This window comes from Cavia porcellus, unplaced genomic scaffold, assembly GCF_034190915.1.
Source record: "Cavia porcellus strain 051 isolate PalLab524CR breed Dunkin Hartley unplaced genomic scaffold, mCavPor4.1 scaffold_2, whole genome shotgun sequence".
NCBI classification, from domain to species: Eukaryota; Metazoa; Chordata; class Mammalia; order Rodentia; family Caviidae; genus Cavia; species Cavia porcellus.
In genome coordinates this window covers 96,886,809-96,906,782 of record NW_026947485.1, presented here as the reverse complement: position 1 = coordinate 96,906,782, position 19,974 = coordinate 96,886,809, and the positions used below count along the sequence as shown (strand labels likewise).

General features: G+C 43.8%; 1 protein-coding gene across 2 annotated transcripts in view; it reads left to right on the top strand.

Moving 5' to 3' along the window:
* The first annotated feature begins 1,714 nt into the window (after positions 1–1,714).
* The window catches only part of Cpxm2 (carboxypeptidase X, M14 family member 2), a 138,223-nt gene continuing 119,963 nt past the window's right edge, over positions 1,715–19,974 (top strand). Inside the window, exons 1-2 of one of the 2 annotated variants that reach the window (XM_003479620.4) lie at positions 1,715–2,184; positions 10,957–11,052. In XM_003479620.4, coding sequence (XP_003479668.2) covers positions 1,878–2,184; positions 10,957–11,052 — 403 coding nt within the window. In that variant the 5' untranslated portion in view covers positions 1,715–1,877. The remainder of the gene's footprint in view (positions 2,185–10,956; positions 11,053–19,974) is intronic. The other variant, XM_013143598.2, reaches the window with a different exon arrangement.

Genomic DNA, 19,974 nt, shown 5'->3' with positions numbered 1-19,974 from the left:
TGCTGATTGGAGGGGAAGATTAGTTTTCACTCTCAGTTCTTTCAGAATTATTTGAGAGGCTTCTAGACATGTGAATGCTGAACCCTCTTAGGGTGTTTTGTAAGTATGACTGGGCTTCGTGTCTCTACGTATTTAGCAAACTCTAGGGCCATGATAAGGGGGTGCAGGGCACATGCCTGCCCTATACAGTCCCTATAGCCCTTCTGGCCAGGACATCAGGTGAGTCCCTTGCAACTAGCTGAGATCCCCAGGGGTGTGGCTCTCTGTTTTGCCATGGAAGTCTGAGCACCGAGCTGTCTTGTCTAGAGTGCCTGGCTTCAGAGAAGACAATTCCTGTGTATGAGCACTGGGGACACATCACATAGGTGGGCAGGCAGGCTCCAGCCCGGCCTAGTCCTAATTAGAGAAACAGGGGAGAAGTAGGGGTCCCTGTAACCCTTTCACCTTGGACACTTCTATTAGCTTTGGGTTCTGGAATGTCTTGAAGGTGTGACAGTCATCTCCAAAAAGGAGGGGGTAGATTGATTAATGTCAATCTTTCAACACTGGAGAGGGTGATGATTCTGAATTATCTGAGTAGCTGCACCTAATCACATAAGTCCCTAAGAATGGGGAGATTTTCTACTAGAAGGAGGAAAGATAGGGCAGAAGAGGAAGATTTAATGGTATGGGGTGAATGTCACGTGGCATTACTGACTCTGAGATGAAGGACCTATGAGCAAGTCTTGGAGAGAGACCTCTAGATGCCATGGAAAACATGCCGAGGTAGCCACGGTACTAAAGACAGGCCTTGGCTGATAGCCAGCAAGCAAACCTTGGAAGCAGATTCTCTCCCAGAGCTTCCCTGATGTCCTCAGCTCTGTCTGTACCTGAACTTTAGCCTGGTAAGAGCTGCATCAGACCTCTAACCTCCAGGGCTGTGAAGTAGCATGTTGTTTTTAAGCCACTCAATTTGTTTTACTTAATTTGTTACAAAAGCAGTAGGAAAAATATGCAGTCTCTGGTTCCCTGTATTTCAGCCTGGAGAGGGACAGTCGTGGAGCTGTGGGCTGCCCCCTCACATCAGAAACCACACACACACACACACACACACACACACACACACACACACACACACAGAGAGAGCTGGCCACAGGTGGGAAGTGCTGTCTCAGAGGGAAGCGATTTGGTAGACCTTCTGTGCCAGCCCGTCTTGGAGGAGCGCCCTAGTCTGGAGGAATGTTGGCCCTTGGAATAACTCCATTCTCTCTCCACCAGATGAACGGGCTCGGATGGGAGGGTGCAGGGGTCCTCCCAGGCCATTTGGCCCTGCTCCCAGGAAAATTTGCCCAAGGAACCTGGGGACCTCATTCACCGTTCTTGACAGGTCCGGTGTGGTGCTCAGCTCAAGCTTTATTTGCTTTAACACTTTAGGCCAATCTTCTCTCTTGATACTTTCATCCACTTGTGAAAGAATGAAATAGAAGAGATAGCCTCAAAGTTTCCCTCCAAGATCAAAACTGTCTCAGTCTCTGGGGGAAAGGAAAGTCCAGCAGGGCAGCTCTAGTCAACAGTGATGGAAGGAGAGGTTTGGAGACAATCTAAAGGTGGCTGGGGTTTGACACCTGCATAGGGAAGCCTGAGAGGGACTTGGTAGGGTGCTAGAGAAGGAGGAAAGGCGGGCCAGTCCCCTGCCCCCGCCCTTTCCTAGGCGCGCCCAGCCCAGCCCAGCCCAGCCCAGCCTCGCCCCGCCCGGCGGGACGGTCACACGCACCGGGCCTCTGCTCCTGCGCCCGCTGCAGCGCCCCGCGCCCCTGTCCCGCGCCTACCCCGCGCCCTCAGCCCTCCCGGAGCTCCGTGTGACCTGGGCTCTGCCCGGGGCGCAGGGTGGAAAGGGCATGGCTTACAGAGTGGACGCCTCACCCGCCCTGGCCCTGGCGCTTCTGGCGGTGTCCCTGGCTGGGATCCGAGCCCAAGGCGCAGCCCCCGAGGACCCCGACCATTATGTGCAGGAGGTCTGGAGCCGGGAGCCCTACGATGAGCGCCCTGGGCCAGAGCTCCAGCCCTCCTCAACACCGCTGCCCGAGGGGACCGAGGAGAAGGAGCGAGAGCCGCGTCCGCGGGACCCCGGCCCGCCCAAGCGGGCGACCAAGCCCAAGAAAGCGCCCAGGAGAGAAAAGTTAGCTGCGGAGGCGCCTCCATCAGGTAACTGTGCGCCGGGTGGCCGGAGGGGGCGCCCGGGGACGCCCGCCTCGAGGGGACCGCCGGCTTCCCGGGCTGTCAGGGATGAGTGGGCCGCCACCTTCCCGGGCGCCCGCACCCCGCTCCCGGGAGATCTAAGCTGTGCTTCCTGCGGGGGCTCTGCGCTCCCCGGAACTTGGCTCCCCGAATTCTCTGTCTCTTCAGGAAGGCAGCTCTGCCTTTGAGAAGGTGCTCCGAGGTGGGCCTCGCCATCTCCTGGGTAAAGTGTCTCACTTGGCATTTCTACCCGCTCTGCCCACCTCCTCAGTCTTCTTGATAACTAATTTCTCCTTTGGCCATGTGACCGGCTAGCCTGTTTTGGTCAAATGGCCTTCGGAGGAAACTGCTGGTGGGCCTTAGTGGGTCCCTGGAATCCTCTGTTCAGTGGGTCGTTGGAGTCCTCTACAGCAGAATGGTACAGCTACAGCTGAGGTCCCAGTGCTCAGCACGTCCGTGGTGGTGGCTGCTGTTGCTGTGACTCTGTCCAGGGCTGCTGCCTCCGGGAGGCCTGGAGAGCTCTGCAATGACTGACAGCCTGGATAACAGGATTAACAGGAACTGGAGTGGGGAAGGACACTTACTTGCGTCTGTGGAACATCGACTGTGACTCTGTATACACCTGAGTCATTTATATATTTTTTTCCATGGCTCTGGAGGGTGTGTATTCTTGCTATTTTACTGGTGAAAAACCTGAAGCTGAGACTGGTGAAGTAACTTGCTTAGTGTAACTTCCCTCTTGTAAGATTGAAAGCCCTTCTCCTGTGCTTGCTCTGGTTTTGGTACTTTGAATCAAATCCACATGCTATTTTCAAAAATCTGTTATGTGTTTAGTATTGTGAGGGAGATACATGCTGGATGTCACTGGGACCATGTTACTGACAAAGTGAAAGAAGCCCTAGAATACTTTTGTCAGGTCTAGGGTTCACCAGTGGTGCAAAGAGAGTTTCCTGAGTCTCAGCATCTTTACTTACAGATAGGGGAGTAGTGTTTACCACTGCACTAGACTTTGTCCATTGATAGAAAAGCTTTTCAGAGGCAGCTTCCAGTGTACTCCAAACTTCCAGTTGTGCTTATCCTGTTGAGAGCCCTTCATTCATTCCACAGACGGTTACTAAGAACTTGCTCAGTACCAAGTGCTACGGGTGGCCGAAGGGATAGAGAGCACAAGACAGTCTAGTGTCTGCCCTCATGGACCTCACAGAACTTGGGGAACTTTGAGGAAATAAATTCAGGTGTCCTGAAGATTGTACAGAGGTGTGGGATGTCAAAGAAGTAAATAGAGGGTCTTGGGCAATGGTTCTCAGAAGTGATATTTAAGGCCTGACTAGTGAGTCAGCTTTATTATTTGAGGACTCTTATTGGTGGTTAGCATCATACTTAAGACTGCTTTCTTTACCCACAGAAAACAATGTCTGAGGTGTCTGTGGATTCAAACATTACAGTAGGGGTGGCTTTCCATTCTTTGAGTAGCAGCACTTGCCAGCCTTGGAATGAGGTCTTTTGTTTTTGATTGTCTTTTGAGACAGTCTTGCTCTGTAGTTCATGCTGCTCTTGAGCTCATGGTAATCCTCTTGCCTCAGCCTCCCATGTGGCTGGGATTACAAGCATGCACCATGGTACCCATTTTGGAATGAGATCCTTGAGGGAGAAAACAGTTCAACCTCATTTGCAAGAAGAAGATCATTTGCTTTTGGAAAGTCATCTTGTAGATGGAGATTTGCTTAGGGCAGGAAATTTATTCCAGCTTGTACTTCTACAGGAAATGAATTTCTAGGATCCACTTGGATCCCATCCTCGAACCTAAAACAGGTCCTGGGAAATTCCAGGGATTCTTTTTGAGGCTTGCCTGGCATCAGTCTTCTAATAAACTGTATGGGGCTTTTTAGAGCTACCCTCGACTAGGGTGAGCCAAATGTTACGTGTATCCACCTTTTAACTAATGCCCTGTGTGAGTGAGTGAGTGAGTGAGTGTGTGTGTGTGTGTGTGTGTGTGTGTGTGTGTGTTTGGGTCAATGGAATTTTCCATCCAGCCCCCAAGCAGTGATAGACACTGGCTTTGATTAGGAAGTCATTATACTTTTGTGCAGTTAAACCACAGTAGGAGAACTTGTTTCCCACTTTTAATGTCGGTTTGATGCTTACATTGCTCATGATGTTATGATAGAAGCATTCATGTCTACACTGGACTGTTTTACAGGTTGTTATTTTATCTGAGAAAGTGCCCTCAAAAGAAGGAACACAGGACCACAGGCGGGGGTGTTAGATGCAACTTCTAGAACTTACTTCCCTGGGTGAATGTTGCATACTGGGTATCAGGCCCTGAGGTGGAGTGAGGAGTTAGACAGAGATGAGTAAGAGTAGGGATGGGATGCACTTGCAGCTGATTTAAAAGTCTATCACATACTTAATTTTTCCAGATAATAAAATGGTTTCCAGATAGTCTTTTAAGCATAGATTGGGCTCAAGGGATAAGCTGCAAGGCTGAATGTAACCAGCTCTTTGAGGGAGTTTGTTGGTGCAAGGAGCCAAGGGCTTTAGGGGTTTGGTCTTGGTGTTAGTTTTAGCTTTAACTTTTGACCACTACAAAAATGCCTACTGGATGTCATATGCGGACATCTTGGAGGTCACTTAGGACACTGAATCCTGAGAGTATGGGTTGAGTTTCCCTAATCTGAAAATCTGAAACCTGCAATGCCCTGAAAGCTGAAATGTTTTGAGCACCAATGTGCTATCATCAGTAGGACTTTCCATACCATGAAGTTTTGTTTTGTGTATAAAAAAGTATTAATAATGTTGTATAAAATTACCTCCAGATTATATGCATATGATGTATATGAACTATAAATGAATTTCATGTTGAGACTTGAGTCCTATCCCCGAGATATCTCATTATGTATACGTAAATATTCTAAAACTTGAAAACTTTTGAAATCTAAAACATTTCTGGTGCCAAGCATTTTGGTCAAGGGCTACTCACATTGAACTACATTTTCTATGAGAAATTTGACAAATTTCAGAGGAGAGCCCTGACACACTGCACAGAATGAATCTTTGAAAACATTTAAGTTTTTAGTTTAAATTAATTACAGACTCACAGAGAATTGCAAAATGAGTACAGTGTACTCTCCTAGCCTCTGCCAATGATAAATTTCAATAATAAAGCAAGATTTTCCAAACTTGGTAGTATTTGACCAATTGTATGTAGGTGTGGAAAGGAATTGGTGTCCTGTACATTGTAGGATGTTGAGTCTTTGACCACTTTGATGCCAATAGCATCCTTTCTAGTTGTCACAACCAAGAATATTGCTTACATTGCTAGATCTCTTCAAGGGATTGAGAACTATTGCTGTATACATTATTGAAACCAGGAAATTGACATTTGTAAATACTGTTAATTGGATGCCAATGCTACATTTCATTAGTTCGTGTGTGTGTGTGTGTGTGTGTGTGTGTGTGTGTGTGTTTGTCTTCATCAAGATATAGGACCTTTCTTTGAGGTTGCAGTGGAACTTTTGTTTGATGGAATTTCTGAGGACTCCTTGTGACCGTAAGTTTATCCCAGAGGTTTAGATCTTGAAGGAATCTAAGTGGTCCCTGAGTGTAGATTCCTGTCCATTGCAGGGTTCCAATAGTGGGTTTTGTAGTTTCTGCTTTTACCTTTCCACAAATGGGCTCTCTTCAAGTTGCACATTCACTAGATGAACATGACTGACTGCTAGAATGTTCTCGCATAAATTTGACAGTTCACTTCTTTCTAATTCTATTTATTCAGCTGTTTCTAGTTGAATTCCAGTTTCCAGTCCTTGCAGTTGGAAAGTTTCTGGGTCCAGGGAGTAAGCCTCATGTCCATAGTTTTCATTAAACCAGGGTGAAGAATAAGATAAGGGGCTCCATAGTAGGCATGCCAGTGGATTTGGGGTGTGCTTACTTTTCATACGATTTCCAAACTGATGACTTTAGTCTGTGGCTATCCCTTTTTAGAGAATAAAATGGAACAGAGTATTAAAGCACAGTTGTATAATTCATCTACCTTTTACCTTTCACTTGGTAATAAGAAGCAAACCACACAGTAAGAAGACATTTCTTACTAAGATGCTTCTTCAAGCACCGTGAGAATGCACAGTTTGAATACAGGCAAACCTGCATCAAGACCACAGTCCCAAGGCTGTCGAATTTGCAGAATGGGCAATAAGCCATGTTTGTTTATATGTCTGTGCCCAGAATCTCCAGTTTACATTTTATATTTTTGTGCCCCAGCTACAGGGTAAAATAGCCAGAGAGTTGTTATTTGAGCATGTTTGTTGTAAACGAAGCCTTTTCAGTTGTATGTGCTGTAGCCACTTGATGAGAAGGGCTTCATTTCTCAGCTTTGCTTCCTCTTTTTCCTGGACTTGTGCAGTTTGGCCTTCAGATGGAAAATGCCTTCTCTTAGGCAAAGCTGGAAAATATGCTTTTAAAATATTTGACTGTATTTAAAAATCTAACAGAGTGCTATTAGCACACCTAAACAACTAACAAGCAAGCCTTAATATCAGAGTGTGCACTCACTGAAAACATTAAATCCAAACTGTTCTGTGCAGGTCAGTTTTGTACAAAACTCTGAGAGAAAGGGCAGATTAAAAAGCATCAGTTTTCTAAGCACCACCGCTCTTTCCAAAATGCCTTCCAAAGTCAACTCAGCATTCCCCCTTGCCGGTGCCCATGGGTCCAGAAACTGGGTCTTGTGCCTGGGTAATAGAGGGTGGGACCCTTCTAGAGTTGGGGAAGTTGGCTTGCCTTTTTGACTCTTAAAAATAGCCAGCATGTTTCCTTGTGTTCTCCAAGTGTCTGTGACTGTCAAACTGCACTGTACTTTCAACACTGGAACAAAGGCAGCCTGGCCCAGGGAACCTAGATTTTGAGATGAGGCCTCTGGATATCCCTGAGAGGCCGGGGAGCCTGAGATCTCAGGCTTGGCATCCACAGCAGTGACAGGCTGTGCCCTCTGTGCCCCTGTCAAGTCCCTACCACTGCAGCTGCCTTCTGGGACCATGAAACCCATGAATTAGGGTTTCTTTGGTGGCTTGCAAGAAGGCCTGTATCTCTATATAGCTGGCAGACAGTGAGGATCATGGGATACTTGGTAAGGCACAGAACATTTTCACAAGTTGTTTGAAACTCTGATGCCAGAGATGAAACACCTCATCCTTGCAAGGCAAATAATGTCTTCTAGGTCGGTTTTATTCAGGATTTAGAGACAGCTGGGTTCAAAGTCTGGCTTTGCCACTTAGGGGCATGTGTGATTTCCCCAAGCTTTGATTCATTGTGGAGTAGAGACAATAATATTCCATACCTCTGTAGAAGGTGTGAAGTTGAATGAATTGATGTTAAACCTCCCGGACTCTGGAGGGACAGCTCAGCAGCTATGTCCCCTTGTTCCTTGAGTCCTCAGCTAGATTGTCTCATAGGTCCTGGAGGCAATGCACTGGGGTTATTGGCGTTTTCTTTCCCTTCTCTCCCTTTCACTCTTTTTATCTTTTCAGGTGTGACATTATCCCTCAGATACAATTCTGTGCTGTAGGCTTTTTGTCTCCTACAGTGTTTCTGGCTCACTAAGGACACTGCTTTTAAAAGGCATTTCATTAATATTCACCTGCCTGGTCCTCCTGGCTCTAGCTGTGAGGGCTCTCTGCAAGTCTGCATGTTTGTGGTCAGTTAGAAATCTGTAATTATTGTCGGTCCTGAGAGACCAAGGGTGCATTTCTGGTAGGAAGCCTTGCATCTTTGAGTTCCATAGGACCCAGAACCCATTTTTTTTTACCCTAATGTGGGTTCCTAACAAGAAGCAGGCAAGCAGCCCAGAGCCATGGGCCAGGTCCCTCCTTCAAAGGGAATGCACTGCTCTATCGGATTGGAATTTCCTGGGGAAATGCAAGGCTGCAACAAAGCAAATCATTTTTCAGTTTCTGGGGATTGCTACTGTAAGCTCCTTGTATAAAGAGGTAAAAAATAGTTTTCTATTAAGCCAGAGGAATTATATTTATCACATAGACCAGAATAGAACATGTGGCCTGCATTGGAAGTTCGGTTTGGTACTTTTAAGAGATTCTGTTTTGTCGAACAGCCAGATGGAGATGTTGATTTGACTCTGGTTCTTTCTCTGAACACTATTTCCACTGCATTTTCTTCTTTCATGTGTACAGACCATATGTTGTCTCTCGTGTTTTAAGAGAGGCGAGATAGGAGGCCTGTGAGCCTTCTGGGAAGGGGCCAGATTTGGAGTCACCCTCTAGTTCTGTCAGTTGATATTGGGCAGCTTTTTCCCCTGTAAGCCTCAATGTCCCCATCTGTAAAATGATGTTCCTAATAAACTTCCTGCGGAGTCTTTGTCAAGGTCAAATGTTACAATCTATGTACCCTCGAATGCCTTGTAAAATTGCGAATCACCCTACACATGTCAGCTGTTAGCAACTACAGTAGGACTTTGTGACTTGGGGGCTGAAGATAACATTGACACGGAAGGGTGGAAGCTGTATGTTGTTCAGGGATGCTTGTAGGTCGGCAGCATTTTGCTTCCTCCTTGCAACGTCCTCTGTGGCAGGCATTGTTGTAAATAGGTCTGCTAGAAGGGAAACAGGGGCACTCTGTGCAGGCCGGAGGGGACAGGACCCCAGACTGGAGCCAGACTTCTGACCTCTGTCTGCTTGCCACTGACCAGTGAGGGAATGTGGGTACCTGCCTGTGACCTCTGTGCCATTTGCCATTCCCTTTGGTGACTCTATACACCATATATTGGTCCACATGGGGAACCAAACATCTGGGCCTTACTGGATGGATTCTAGAGCAAAGTGGACTGGTTTCCTTTTATCCATTCTGATTTGCCACCCATTCTTCAAGTTTGTCTCAGGAAAGCTCTGGAAGTTTATCTCAACTGGGAGGAGGCTTGCAATAGATGCTACCGATTTTGGCAAGCAGTCAAGGTCTTTGTAGATCCTGTGTTATTTTCATTTGTTGCCATTTTTGATAGTTATCAACCAGGATATTGCTGCCCACAGAGAAAGGACTAGATCAAAGATGGCACTGAACAGATGCTAATGGGGCCGGATCTCTGGATCAAGCTGTCTCTAGTTTTTGTGAAAATTTTGATTTATTGGTGTCTAGGCCCTAATGGGGATATTGAATTTTGTAAATTTTTTCAGCTTACATAAAAAAGAAAGATATTCCTAGTACCATCATCTAAAAATATAAAAAGGATTTTCCTTAACTAAACTTAAGTACTCTTTTGAATTTCTTAAAAATTTAAGGTTTTTTTCCCATAAGTATTCTTTTCTAAGGAAGAGAGGTAGCTGTCAAATAACCTGAAATGATTTTATTAGTTGACACAAGCCATGAGCTGTTTTAGTATCTCAACTTGCATTTAATATTTCTTTAAAGTAAGATACTCTTACGCTTTAAGCATCTTTCTCCATAGACTTGCCCTCCTCTTGCTTTTGTCTGGTGAGTCCTCTCTCCCCATCTTCCCTCTCTCCCACTCCATCTCTCCTCCCTCCTTTCTCCCTGCCTTTCTGCCTTCATTCTTGTTATGTACTAGATTAGCAACAGAGCAGTGAGCATAGCCAGATGCTGCCCCTACCCTCAGGGTTAGACCTGTTTGTTCACTGCAGCTGTGACGATCCACCCAGGACAGGTGTGGGCGCTGTGGCGGAGGCTGCTTGTGCCCCCAGGACTTCTTTCTTTGCAGGGATGCCCATTCTTTCCACTACGGGAAACCTGGGTATGATCCCTCACAGCTCCAACTTTCTTTGTAGAAGTATTCTTGGAAGGCCACATTGGCTACTCCCCAGATGGTCATTCTGTAGCCAGAGGCCAACTGCAGGAGAAATGGCAGCATCTTGTTTCCAGTGGGGACCTCTCTGTGTGCAATTGCCTCTCTAGATTTTCTGAGTGATCAGCTGAGCCTGACTCAGCCTGAAACCACAGCTTTGTCTAGCATCTTTCCTAACCTTATCCTGCTCTCTCCTTCCCTTTCTCCCCCAGTACGTTATATGTAACACACCCCTGCATTAGGCTTTGCAGAGAGGCAACCTGACCCTACAAAGTTGCTATGAGAATCTACCGAAGGGGGCTTAGATTTGGGTAAGGAAATCAGGAAAGCCAGCTCAAGGAGATGCTGTCATGGCTGGAGTTGAAAGATGGGCAAGAGCTAATAAACTCAGTCATGAAGAGAAGGGTGCCCCAGGAGAGGGAATAGCACATGCAAAGTTCTGGTGGGGAGGAAGCATGATCTGAAGGCTGCAAGGAGGCCTACATATGATAGATAACTGGAGTAGGGAGAAGAGGTACAGGGTGAAACTGGAGGCTCTCCAGATGGTGGGCAGGATCATCACCCACAGGTTCGAAAGGCCCCTCCTGGGCCTTGAGGAGGTAGGCAGGCTAGCTCAGAATGAGGGAAGATGTTTGCTCTGGAGCCAAAGTTTAGGGCTCTACTTTCAGGACTAGCAGTCATATAGGATGTCTCAGCCTCAGGGAGGGCGAATATTTTATCCAGAGCATTTTTTTTTGTTTGTTTTATGAGAGTAACAATTCTCAGATGCACAGTGTCATTCAGAATGTTTATTTCCTTTCCTTTAGCCACAGACCCCTTAGGGTCCAGCGTACCATCTTGGAGCACCAGATGGAGCACAGCGAGTTCTTACATTGAAAGGCAGCTCCGACGTGTGAAAGTAAAGGCATCTTTCTCTCTTTCTCACTTGTTAGGTAAAAATAGCAACAGAAAAGGCAGGAGAAGCAAGAGTCCTGAGAAGGCTGCCAGTGATGATCATGTCCCCATGGCCCACGAAGATGTCAGAGAGAGTAAGTGAGACACCTACTCTGGTTCTGTCACCTTTCCAGGGCAGGCTCATGCCCCCGGTGCAGCAGCCTGACTATGGACACTGTGAGTGTGGGGCTGCTGGGTCTGGTGTCTGTTTTAGCCATCGTATGGGGTGGGGACATTCAGGGAGGCTCACATGTCCGTGGGGCATCACAACGCACAGTCAGCTTTTTCCGAGTGGTTCTTTTAGCCTTGTTGCATCTCCTGGAGCACTTGTTTTCCCCACCCACTTCATTCCCCCTAAAGACAACGTCATTTTCTTCCTTGTAGGACCTCTTAGTATCTGGATATCCTAAGCCCAATTTTTAAAAATCTCCAGACCTGATTCATGGGCCTCTGGTCACAGATCAAGTCTTTTTTTTTTTTTTTTAAACTGAAATATGTGCCGCCAGGCCTTGCAGCTGATAAAAATATTGGTCTTGTAATACTTTGACTATTTGAGGTGTTAGTTCTACACTCAGACAGAGTCTGAGCCCTAGATGTAATTACTATTTTACTAACTATTACATTACTGTTACTATTTTTTGGTATGGTAAACTGTGATACCCAGGGTTACTTTCCTGGCAATAAAATAACTATTTAGTAAATGTTTAAGTAGTTGCTGAGTACTAGACCGCCTTAATTTGACATCTCCCAGTATCCCTCTGAGCATTATGGAATTGTTATTATTATTATTGTTATTACCATCACTGTGCATATTTTACAGATGAGGTAAATGAGTAATTTGTCTAGTGTTATGCGTGGCATAAGTGGTAAAACAGAAATTTGAACTTAAGATTTTTTGATTCTAGACTTTCTGCTTAATAAGACAGCTGCTTAAAATAAACAGAATATTTCATGAATTTGCACTGACAGAGACAGAACTCATTTTCAGCTGCCATGTGAGCCCATAAGCTCTGTCATAAGAGTACATTATAACAAAGAGAATTGCATGTTGCTTTAGGCACAATGTAATGATTTGGGGATGTGTTTTTAACGAAGAACTCACCATCAAAGAGATCACAGCTATGACTAACAATGCATCCTAAAATAAAAACAGAAGTCACTAATAAAAAACGTCTGCAATCACCTACCAAATGAAAAGTATACTGTATCTTCAAGTGGATGGGTGTGTGCTGTGTCCCCTGGCCATTGGGATGGTTTCTATCTGGTATTGAATACATAGGACAATCCTGGGGTTGTGTTTCGGGGGTTCATCCTGATACTCTGATCCTTTGGGGTCTTAACTAATTGTGTGGGTGGATGGCATTAGGGGGTATCTCCTCACCTTGAGAAGGCTTAAGCATTGGCTGTCTGCCTCACCTTGTTCAAGCAAGCTGGGTGAATACCAGCTGTCTCCTCAGGATCACAGATGCCACAGAGTGGAGGCTGCGTTGAGGGCTGGCTTCAGGAGGTCTTTGGGGTCCAGCTGCCATCAGATCTAGGCCTAGGAACACTTCACTGTCTTGTGAAGTATTAAGTGCTTTCAAACATATTTGAAAACATATTTTGTCCAGATTTTTTCTAGTAGCTTCCGCAGAAGGGTTGGTTTGGATTATCAGTTCTTCATTTTTGGAACTGGAAGTTATTAATATTAGACATCCTCAGCAAGATATTTGAATGTTATTTCCTTGCACACACACAAACACATACTGAATACACACTAAAGTCTGAAGTCACCTTTTATTTCTGCCATAGGTCTTTTCTCAATCCACCACCCTCGCCCTAATGGGGCCATTCAGGATTGTTTTCCTGGCTGGGCCTCATGCTTCTGTCAGAATGGGATTACTTAACTCAAATGGCTCTGATTCACTGAATTTCCTGGATATGACTTTGGCCTGTGAAAATTCTTTAATTTAAAAACATAAGGAAGGAAAATTAAGATGTGCTATGTACATGTACCAACTCCCCGTGACGAATGCAATCATTATATACAGCAAGCATGTACTAATAAAAATAAAAATGAAAACAAGAAGGGACTGGAGAGAACCTGGGAGGGAAGAGAAGCTGGAAAGTCTCTGGCATGAAAAAATGGATGGTGGTGGCTTTAGAGTGTGTGCTAGGGGCAGGCGGTACAGCAAGAATGATGCTGGAGTCGGTCGGCAGTTTCTGTGGGGCAAGCTGGACAAAGCAGGGCCTCCGATGCAGTGAGGCTCGGGACCCAGAGTCCCCTTCCTCTTAGCATTTCCTCGGGTCTCATTAGGCATCCTTGATGGAGATGTGGCAGAAGGTTGAGATGGCACAGGTGCCCACTAAGTCGTGTCCAAAGTGGTGGCCAGTGCAGTGTTAATCCATTGTGTCCAAGGCAGTGGGCAGTAGATGTGAACCACATTGACTTGTGTGGATGGATGGCATTAGGGGGTGTCTCCTTCTGAGACAAGACCCATAGGGAGCTTCTGCTTTTAGGGGGAGCTTATATATCTGGCTGTCACTGTGACTAAGAAGCAATGTCAGCTGTCAACTATGTCAGGTATTCCAGACGTAGTTTCTATGTTGCGTAGTACTATTTGAGGTTGGTTGAATTTTTGGTCAGTATTCACACTGCTTGCTGTATAACTTAGCAGTTTTCTTCTCAGGAAATAGAAGTGCTTTGATTTTGGGCTAGTAGTCCCCTGTGCTTGGGGCCAGCAGAATAAAAAGTGACCAGATGGCAATATTGAGTCAAGGCTGAAGAGGCTTTGCTAGTTTTCAAATGTATCACCTAAGTCCCTGGTCCAAGGAGCTGAGCAGTGAATGCGCAGATGTGAGCCAACATATAGCAGAGAGCTGCCAGATGAGCCTACCGGATCAACAGACACCTGAGAAATAAATGTTAATCATGTGCCATTAGGAGTTTGTAATAGTAGGCTGGAAATGTAGTTTAGTGGTAGAGTGGTTCCCTACCATGTGCAGGGCCCTGCGTTCAATTCCAAGCTGTTACGGTTTCTATCTGGTTGTCCCCCAGAGGGCCTCATGTAGTTTTAGGCAGGACTTTTTTTTGGAGGCAATTGAATCTAGAGTTTATGATTTATTCATATTATTTATTTATTCCCAGTGCAATGCTGGGATTAAGGGTGCCTGAGTGCCAATCAGTTCACTGATTGGATTGGCACCACCCTATCTCAGGAGTCTGGATAAGATAAAAGAGGCAGAAGGAGGGCTGTTGCTCTTTTTTTTGCTCTTGTTGTTTTTGTTGTCTTCTATCACCATGAACTGTTGCCCCTCTGCCATGTGACACCCTGTCTTGGAGTCAGCTGATATGGAGCTTTAAAAACTGTGAGCTAAGTAAACTTTTTTCATTTAACTTTGGGTGCTGGGTGTTTTGTGTCAGCAACAAGAAAAGACACAAGCACTGAAAAAAATCTGTAACTCTTCGTTACACAGTAGTAGCTGACTGATACAACAGATATAAAGACTATCCTTCATTTTTTAAAGGACTGCATAGTGTTCTGGCAGTTAAATATTTCATCATTTAATAACTAATAATGAACGTTTAGTTGTTTCCAGTCTTTTGCTGCTATAGTGTTGCTATAAAATAACTGTATACCTATGCCCTTTAGCATACACAGGCTGCAGAATAATTCCCTATTTAGAAACACACCATTACTGCGCCTGTTTCACTTTTTTCAAGCCAGATGGAAGCATGTTTCTCACTGCTGTCTTTTGCTTTAACAATTTGCTCTCTAGGGCCTTGGCCAATACCTAAGCTGACAAGTAAGAGAACAGCTTGGAGATCAGGTTCTACCCTCGATGGCTGTGAGATTCTGGACAAAATACTAACTCTGCCGTGGCTCATTTTTCTCTTTTGTAAACTAGTGGTAATACTTCTTTTTGAGGCATCTATGAAGTTGATGTCTACAGACCGTAACACATGCAGCACACAGAGAGCTCTCAGTAAACATTAGCTGATTTTGTTGGCTGTCTCGGTATTTTTTGTGCCTTAAAAGAGCGATTGGCAAACTTTTTAAAAGGATCAGATCATAAATATTTTATGCTTTACTGGCCAAGAAACAAAATTGAAAGCATTATGTAAGTGCTTATATAACCACTTCAAATGTAACTGCTAAAGGTATATGAGATCCATTCTTATTTCGTGTGCCACACAAAAGCAGGTGATGGGCTGGCTTTGCCTTCCTATGCTGTCTTCTGCCTTAGAACATCAGTGATCTAGAAGTGCTGCCTTCAGGAATCCTTTCATGATCACATTTTTTGCTTTTCTGTGCCTCTTTCTCATGGTCCTAGTTGCCTTTCCTCTCACATCATAGTTATTTCATTGGTTCTGAAGGATTCTAAATGCTTAAGAACAAGACTTGGGAAGATTGGACTGTATGTATGCTCAGTATTGGTTGTAGCACTTGACGAGAATGGCAAACTTGCTTATTAAAGATGTATGCTATGTCAGAACCAGCATCTTGATGTTTAGAATAGGTATCCTGCATATATGCAGGAGAGTCCTGTATGACCCAAAATAGCAGGACTGGCCCTCCAGAGGAAGCAGTCTTTGGCTTCAGTTATTGGAGCAAGATCTGCAGGAAAGAGGTATGATTTCCTGAGATGGAAGGAAAGAGCTTCTCTCATATGTGCTACTGATTGGAGCTTTCTGAAGTGACTCTCAGGCCTGGACTGGTTGAGATTTGAAGCCCTGATCAGATGGTACTGGGTTTGAGAGTGGTCAGTTTAATTTATGTGTGAATGTGTGTTTTAAACTTTAAGGTTTGTTATTGTTATCACAGACAGTCTGGTTTTTCATCCAAGCCTATTCCCTTTGCTGCACGGTCAGGCAGTTCTCCCAGGTTCAGATCAGTCTTCTCCCTGGATCACTTTAGGTGGTGAGGACCATGGAGTTGTTCTCAATCCAGTGATGCAGAAGTAGAGGGCCTGATCTGATCGATATGGTGACAAATAGTGATATCTGCTTTTCAGACCCCTTTATGAGTGACAGGGTAAGTGAGGGACTGACACTGGGACATAGTCACACCCATCTTGACAGACCTTGGTTAGGAAGCCTGGGAAATGTGAGACCGCAAGAACAAGGGTCCCACTCTTCCGATGATGGCAAACCTTTTAGAGCGTTTAATGGTAACGCACAGCTGGCCTTGGCACATGTACCGTAGGTTCCCCACTGCTGCCCTATTCTTTGTTCTTTTTAACATTTTTAACTCCACCTGAAACCTGCTTGAAAAGTTAACCTCTAGATTCTAAAGTGAAACATGTGCCTCTGAATGATTTTCTAGCATTATTTGACAAGATGGAGGAGTTTGTTACATACTTCTAGTGGTTTTGTGGCATGATCTTCACTGTTTTATTAGGAAGGGTCCTGGGCTGGCTGCTACCTGCAGGAAACATGTTGTGAATTGAATTTTTCACCCAGTGAGCTGAGCGGCCAACCTGTGACTGTTAACTTTAGAAGCTTTGGTCTGAAACCAGAAATCAGAGAAGACAGACTGGCCTATGAATACTTCCTAGACAAGAGCATAGGGGCAGAGCTGTGATGTGCTCAGTTACTTCGGTGGGTGGCACAGAGCCTTGGGTCACCTACTTGAGCCCCGTTTGCAGTTCTTATTGATCAAGGGCATGCTAGTCCATTTTCAAGGGAAAAATTTGAGGGTTTCAGCTCCTTCAAATTCATATGACAAAGGCCAATATAACTGCTCCTGTTGCTTTTAAGGATTAAGTTCTTGTGTCATTCTAACTTTTTTCTTTTATCTTTTCCCAACTTCTGTGATGACAGACCTCTATTCCACATTGCTGATCATAGAATTGATTTGGAACATCGGTTTACAATAACATATTGTAAAACAATACCAAAAGTATCACATTTAAATCACTTAAAGTAGAAGTTGTTCTGAATGAATTTCTTTCTTTGTCTTATAAAACATTTTATTACAAAAGAAGCAAACACATGCTATAGACTGTGTCCTGTAATAGTCATAGGCTGGAATACTAACCCCCAAGGTGGCAGTGAGGGGACTTTGCAAGGAGATTAGGTCATGAGGGTGAAACTCTGATGAATGGGATTAGTAAAAGAGGTCCACAAAGCTTCCTTGTCCCTTCCACCATCCTGTATGCAGGAAGCCAATAGCTGTTGTCTGTTAACAAAGAAGCAGGCACTCCCCATACACTGAATCTGCAAGTGTCTTGTCGTAGATTTTCCAGCCTCCGGAGCTGTGAGAAGGACATGTCTGTTGTCTGTGCCAACTAGTCTGCATTCTGGTTTTCCATTCTGAGTGGGCTAAAACTGTATTCAAAAGGAAAAGTGATTGCTTTTCAATTATTTTGCAGGGCTACCTCTGTTGGATTTCATGTTCTTTTGGTGTGTGTTTTATTTTTAGGATCACTATTTTTTAATAATTAATTCATGTTTTTAACACATGTGTGATATACTTGACTGTCTTGATTACAGTAGATATGTAATAAATCTTGATTTCTTGAGTAGGGTCTCCTTTCCTCCATTTCCATCCTTCTCGTCTTTCCCTTCTCTCTTCCCACTTTCCTTTCCACTTTTTTCTTTTCCTCTTTTCTCCTCTATTCCTCTGTCTTAGAAGTTTGGTTATCCTTGACTCATTATATATGTGTGTGTGTGTGTTGTGTATAACCAGACATAGATGTCTACACCCTATAATCAAATTCTACAAAACTCTCTATTTTTTAGACAGAGTCAGATCTACAGTGTTGATCAGGTCCATAAACAAAGCCCTCCTTATAGAGGAGAAGACAGTTTCTAGCAGCCTTCTATCTGATATCTTTTCTCTTTTTAAGATGCCAACTTCTTCCCTCTATTGAGATTTAGACACTTTGGAGGATACGTGACATAAATGTAATTACTTGGGTATGTTATTATCGGGGGCTTTGTTGTTTACTGTTGTGAAAATTTGCCTTTCCCCCTTTCTAGATACTTTGTTTGAATTTTTGGAGCAATTAATTGTAGAAAGTTGACTACAGAAAAGGATGAGTATCTGATCATTCCAGAAATGCATATGTGAACTTTAGTGTCAAATTTTCTAGTTGCTATAGACCCTGGATTTCAAACTGGAGAAGACTGAAAGCCTTTTTTTTTTTTGGTACCTCTTCTGAGAGTCTCTATTTTTCCTCCTAAACTGTCTTCATCTGATTCACACACGATGACTATTCCTCCACATCTGACAATAGGCTGAAGCACTGTTGGGAGTTTTTCCTTTTTTTGTACCTTCATGGGTTTTTAGGGCAAACTTGGGAGGAGTTGCAGTAAAGTTAGAATTCCCTCAAACTTGCAACACTTCTGAACAACTGATGGTTTTATTAGACACATTAAATAATGCTAAACATAGTTTGAGGAAAATTTTCATTTTAAATTTTCCTTAAATTTTTAAAAAAATTTCAAATAATTTTAGATCCACAGGAAGTCACAAAAAACAGAAAGAAGAGTCTTCTTTACTCTTTACTCTGCCCCCTTTAGTGTTGACACTTTGCATAACTGGAGCATAATAACAAAATTAGGAAAGTGTTATTGGTACAAGCCACAGAGAATATTCAGATTTCACCAACTATACATGTGCATGTGCACTTAGGAAATTGTATCGTATGTGCAGTTTCATAGAAATATTATCATCTCATCAGTGCTTTCTTAGCTTCCTTTGCAGACACACTTTTTCCCCAGGTCCCTAACTTGTGGCAACGACTAATATGTCCTCTTTTCTGTGCTTTTGATATTAAGGCAATTAGGTGTATAGTATATAGTGTATAAATTTTGTGATTGACTTTCTTACATTCAGCGTTCTTTTTTTACTCCTTCTGAATAAGACAAATTGATATAGTTTAGTATTGTGATGTAATAGGAAAACCTCATTTCTTTTTATCATGTAGTACACAGGAGAAGCTAAACCTTTTTTAAACATTAAAGTCCAATATGTATTTAGAGTAATGAGTATAATTCATTGGATTGAATGCATACCACTTACTGATTTGGATTGTCATACCTTCCATCCACACATTGGTGAATGTGCCGTTATAACTGTATTTTGGAACAAGAAGTGGAATTTTACAGAAACCTCTGAAGCCCCTCTCCTGCCCTAGCCAGTCACTTCTCTGCCTTTTGTCAAAGATCGAGATCATCACAGAAGTCTTTTGTCTGGTTTTGAACATGGAAGCATTCATAGACTCATACATCATATAATCTTTTTATTTTTTATTTTAAAGAGGAAAAAACCAAGGAAAATAAAAAGAATAAAAACCAATCAAAACAAACCAGTGTAAGGGATACAGTACTTTAAAGCATTATGAAATCAATAATAGTTACCATAATATCTTTTGTTGTCTTCAAAATAGCTGAAGATACCTTCGGACATAGTAAAAATCAAACAGAATGAAACAGAATAGAAACAATAAAAATAAAACAATGAATGCAATGAAGGATTTCAAAGCAAGATAGTAGTCTTATTTTGAAGAGCATAATATATCTTGCTGTCTTTGAAATAATTGCTCATGCCATCGGATTTAACATAATCAAACAAAACAAAAGTGAGTAAAACCCAACCCAACAAAACAATGAAAAGGATATAGGACTTCAAAACAAGACAATAGGGAATCAACAGTGGCAACCACCCTCAAAAGGAGATCTCCCTAGATACCACACTGCCCACCACAGGCATCCAATTGCATTTCACCTCAGTAACTATCATCATAGCCTGTGTTTCTCCTGATCAGCCAGTTGCTTGAGGTGGGGAGAATTGGTACTTCCTGTTTGCTAGCCCATGCCCTGGAAGGGGCTCGGTTCTGGCTGTCCCTACTCCCGTGGCAGCCTGCAAATGGTTCTGGTTTCCAGGTGAGGCTTGCTTCCTAGTAGAGCCTTGTTCTCTCCCCACAACAGTCCATGAATAGTGCTGACGTACTGGGAAAGGCTTGGGTCTAGCTGTCCCCACTCTGGCTCTGGCTTCCAGACTCTACATCATGTCCTCTTGTCTAACTTT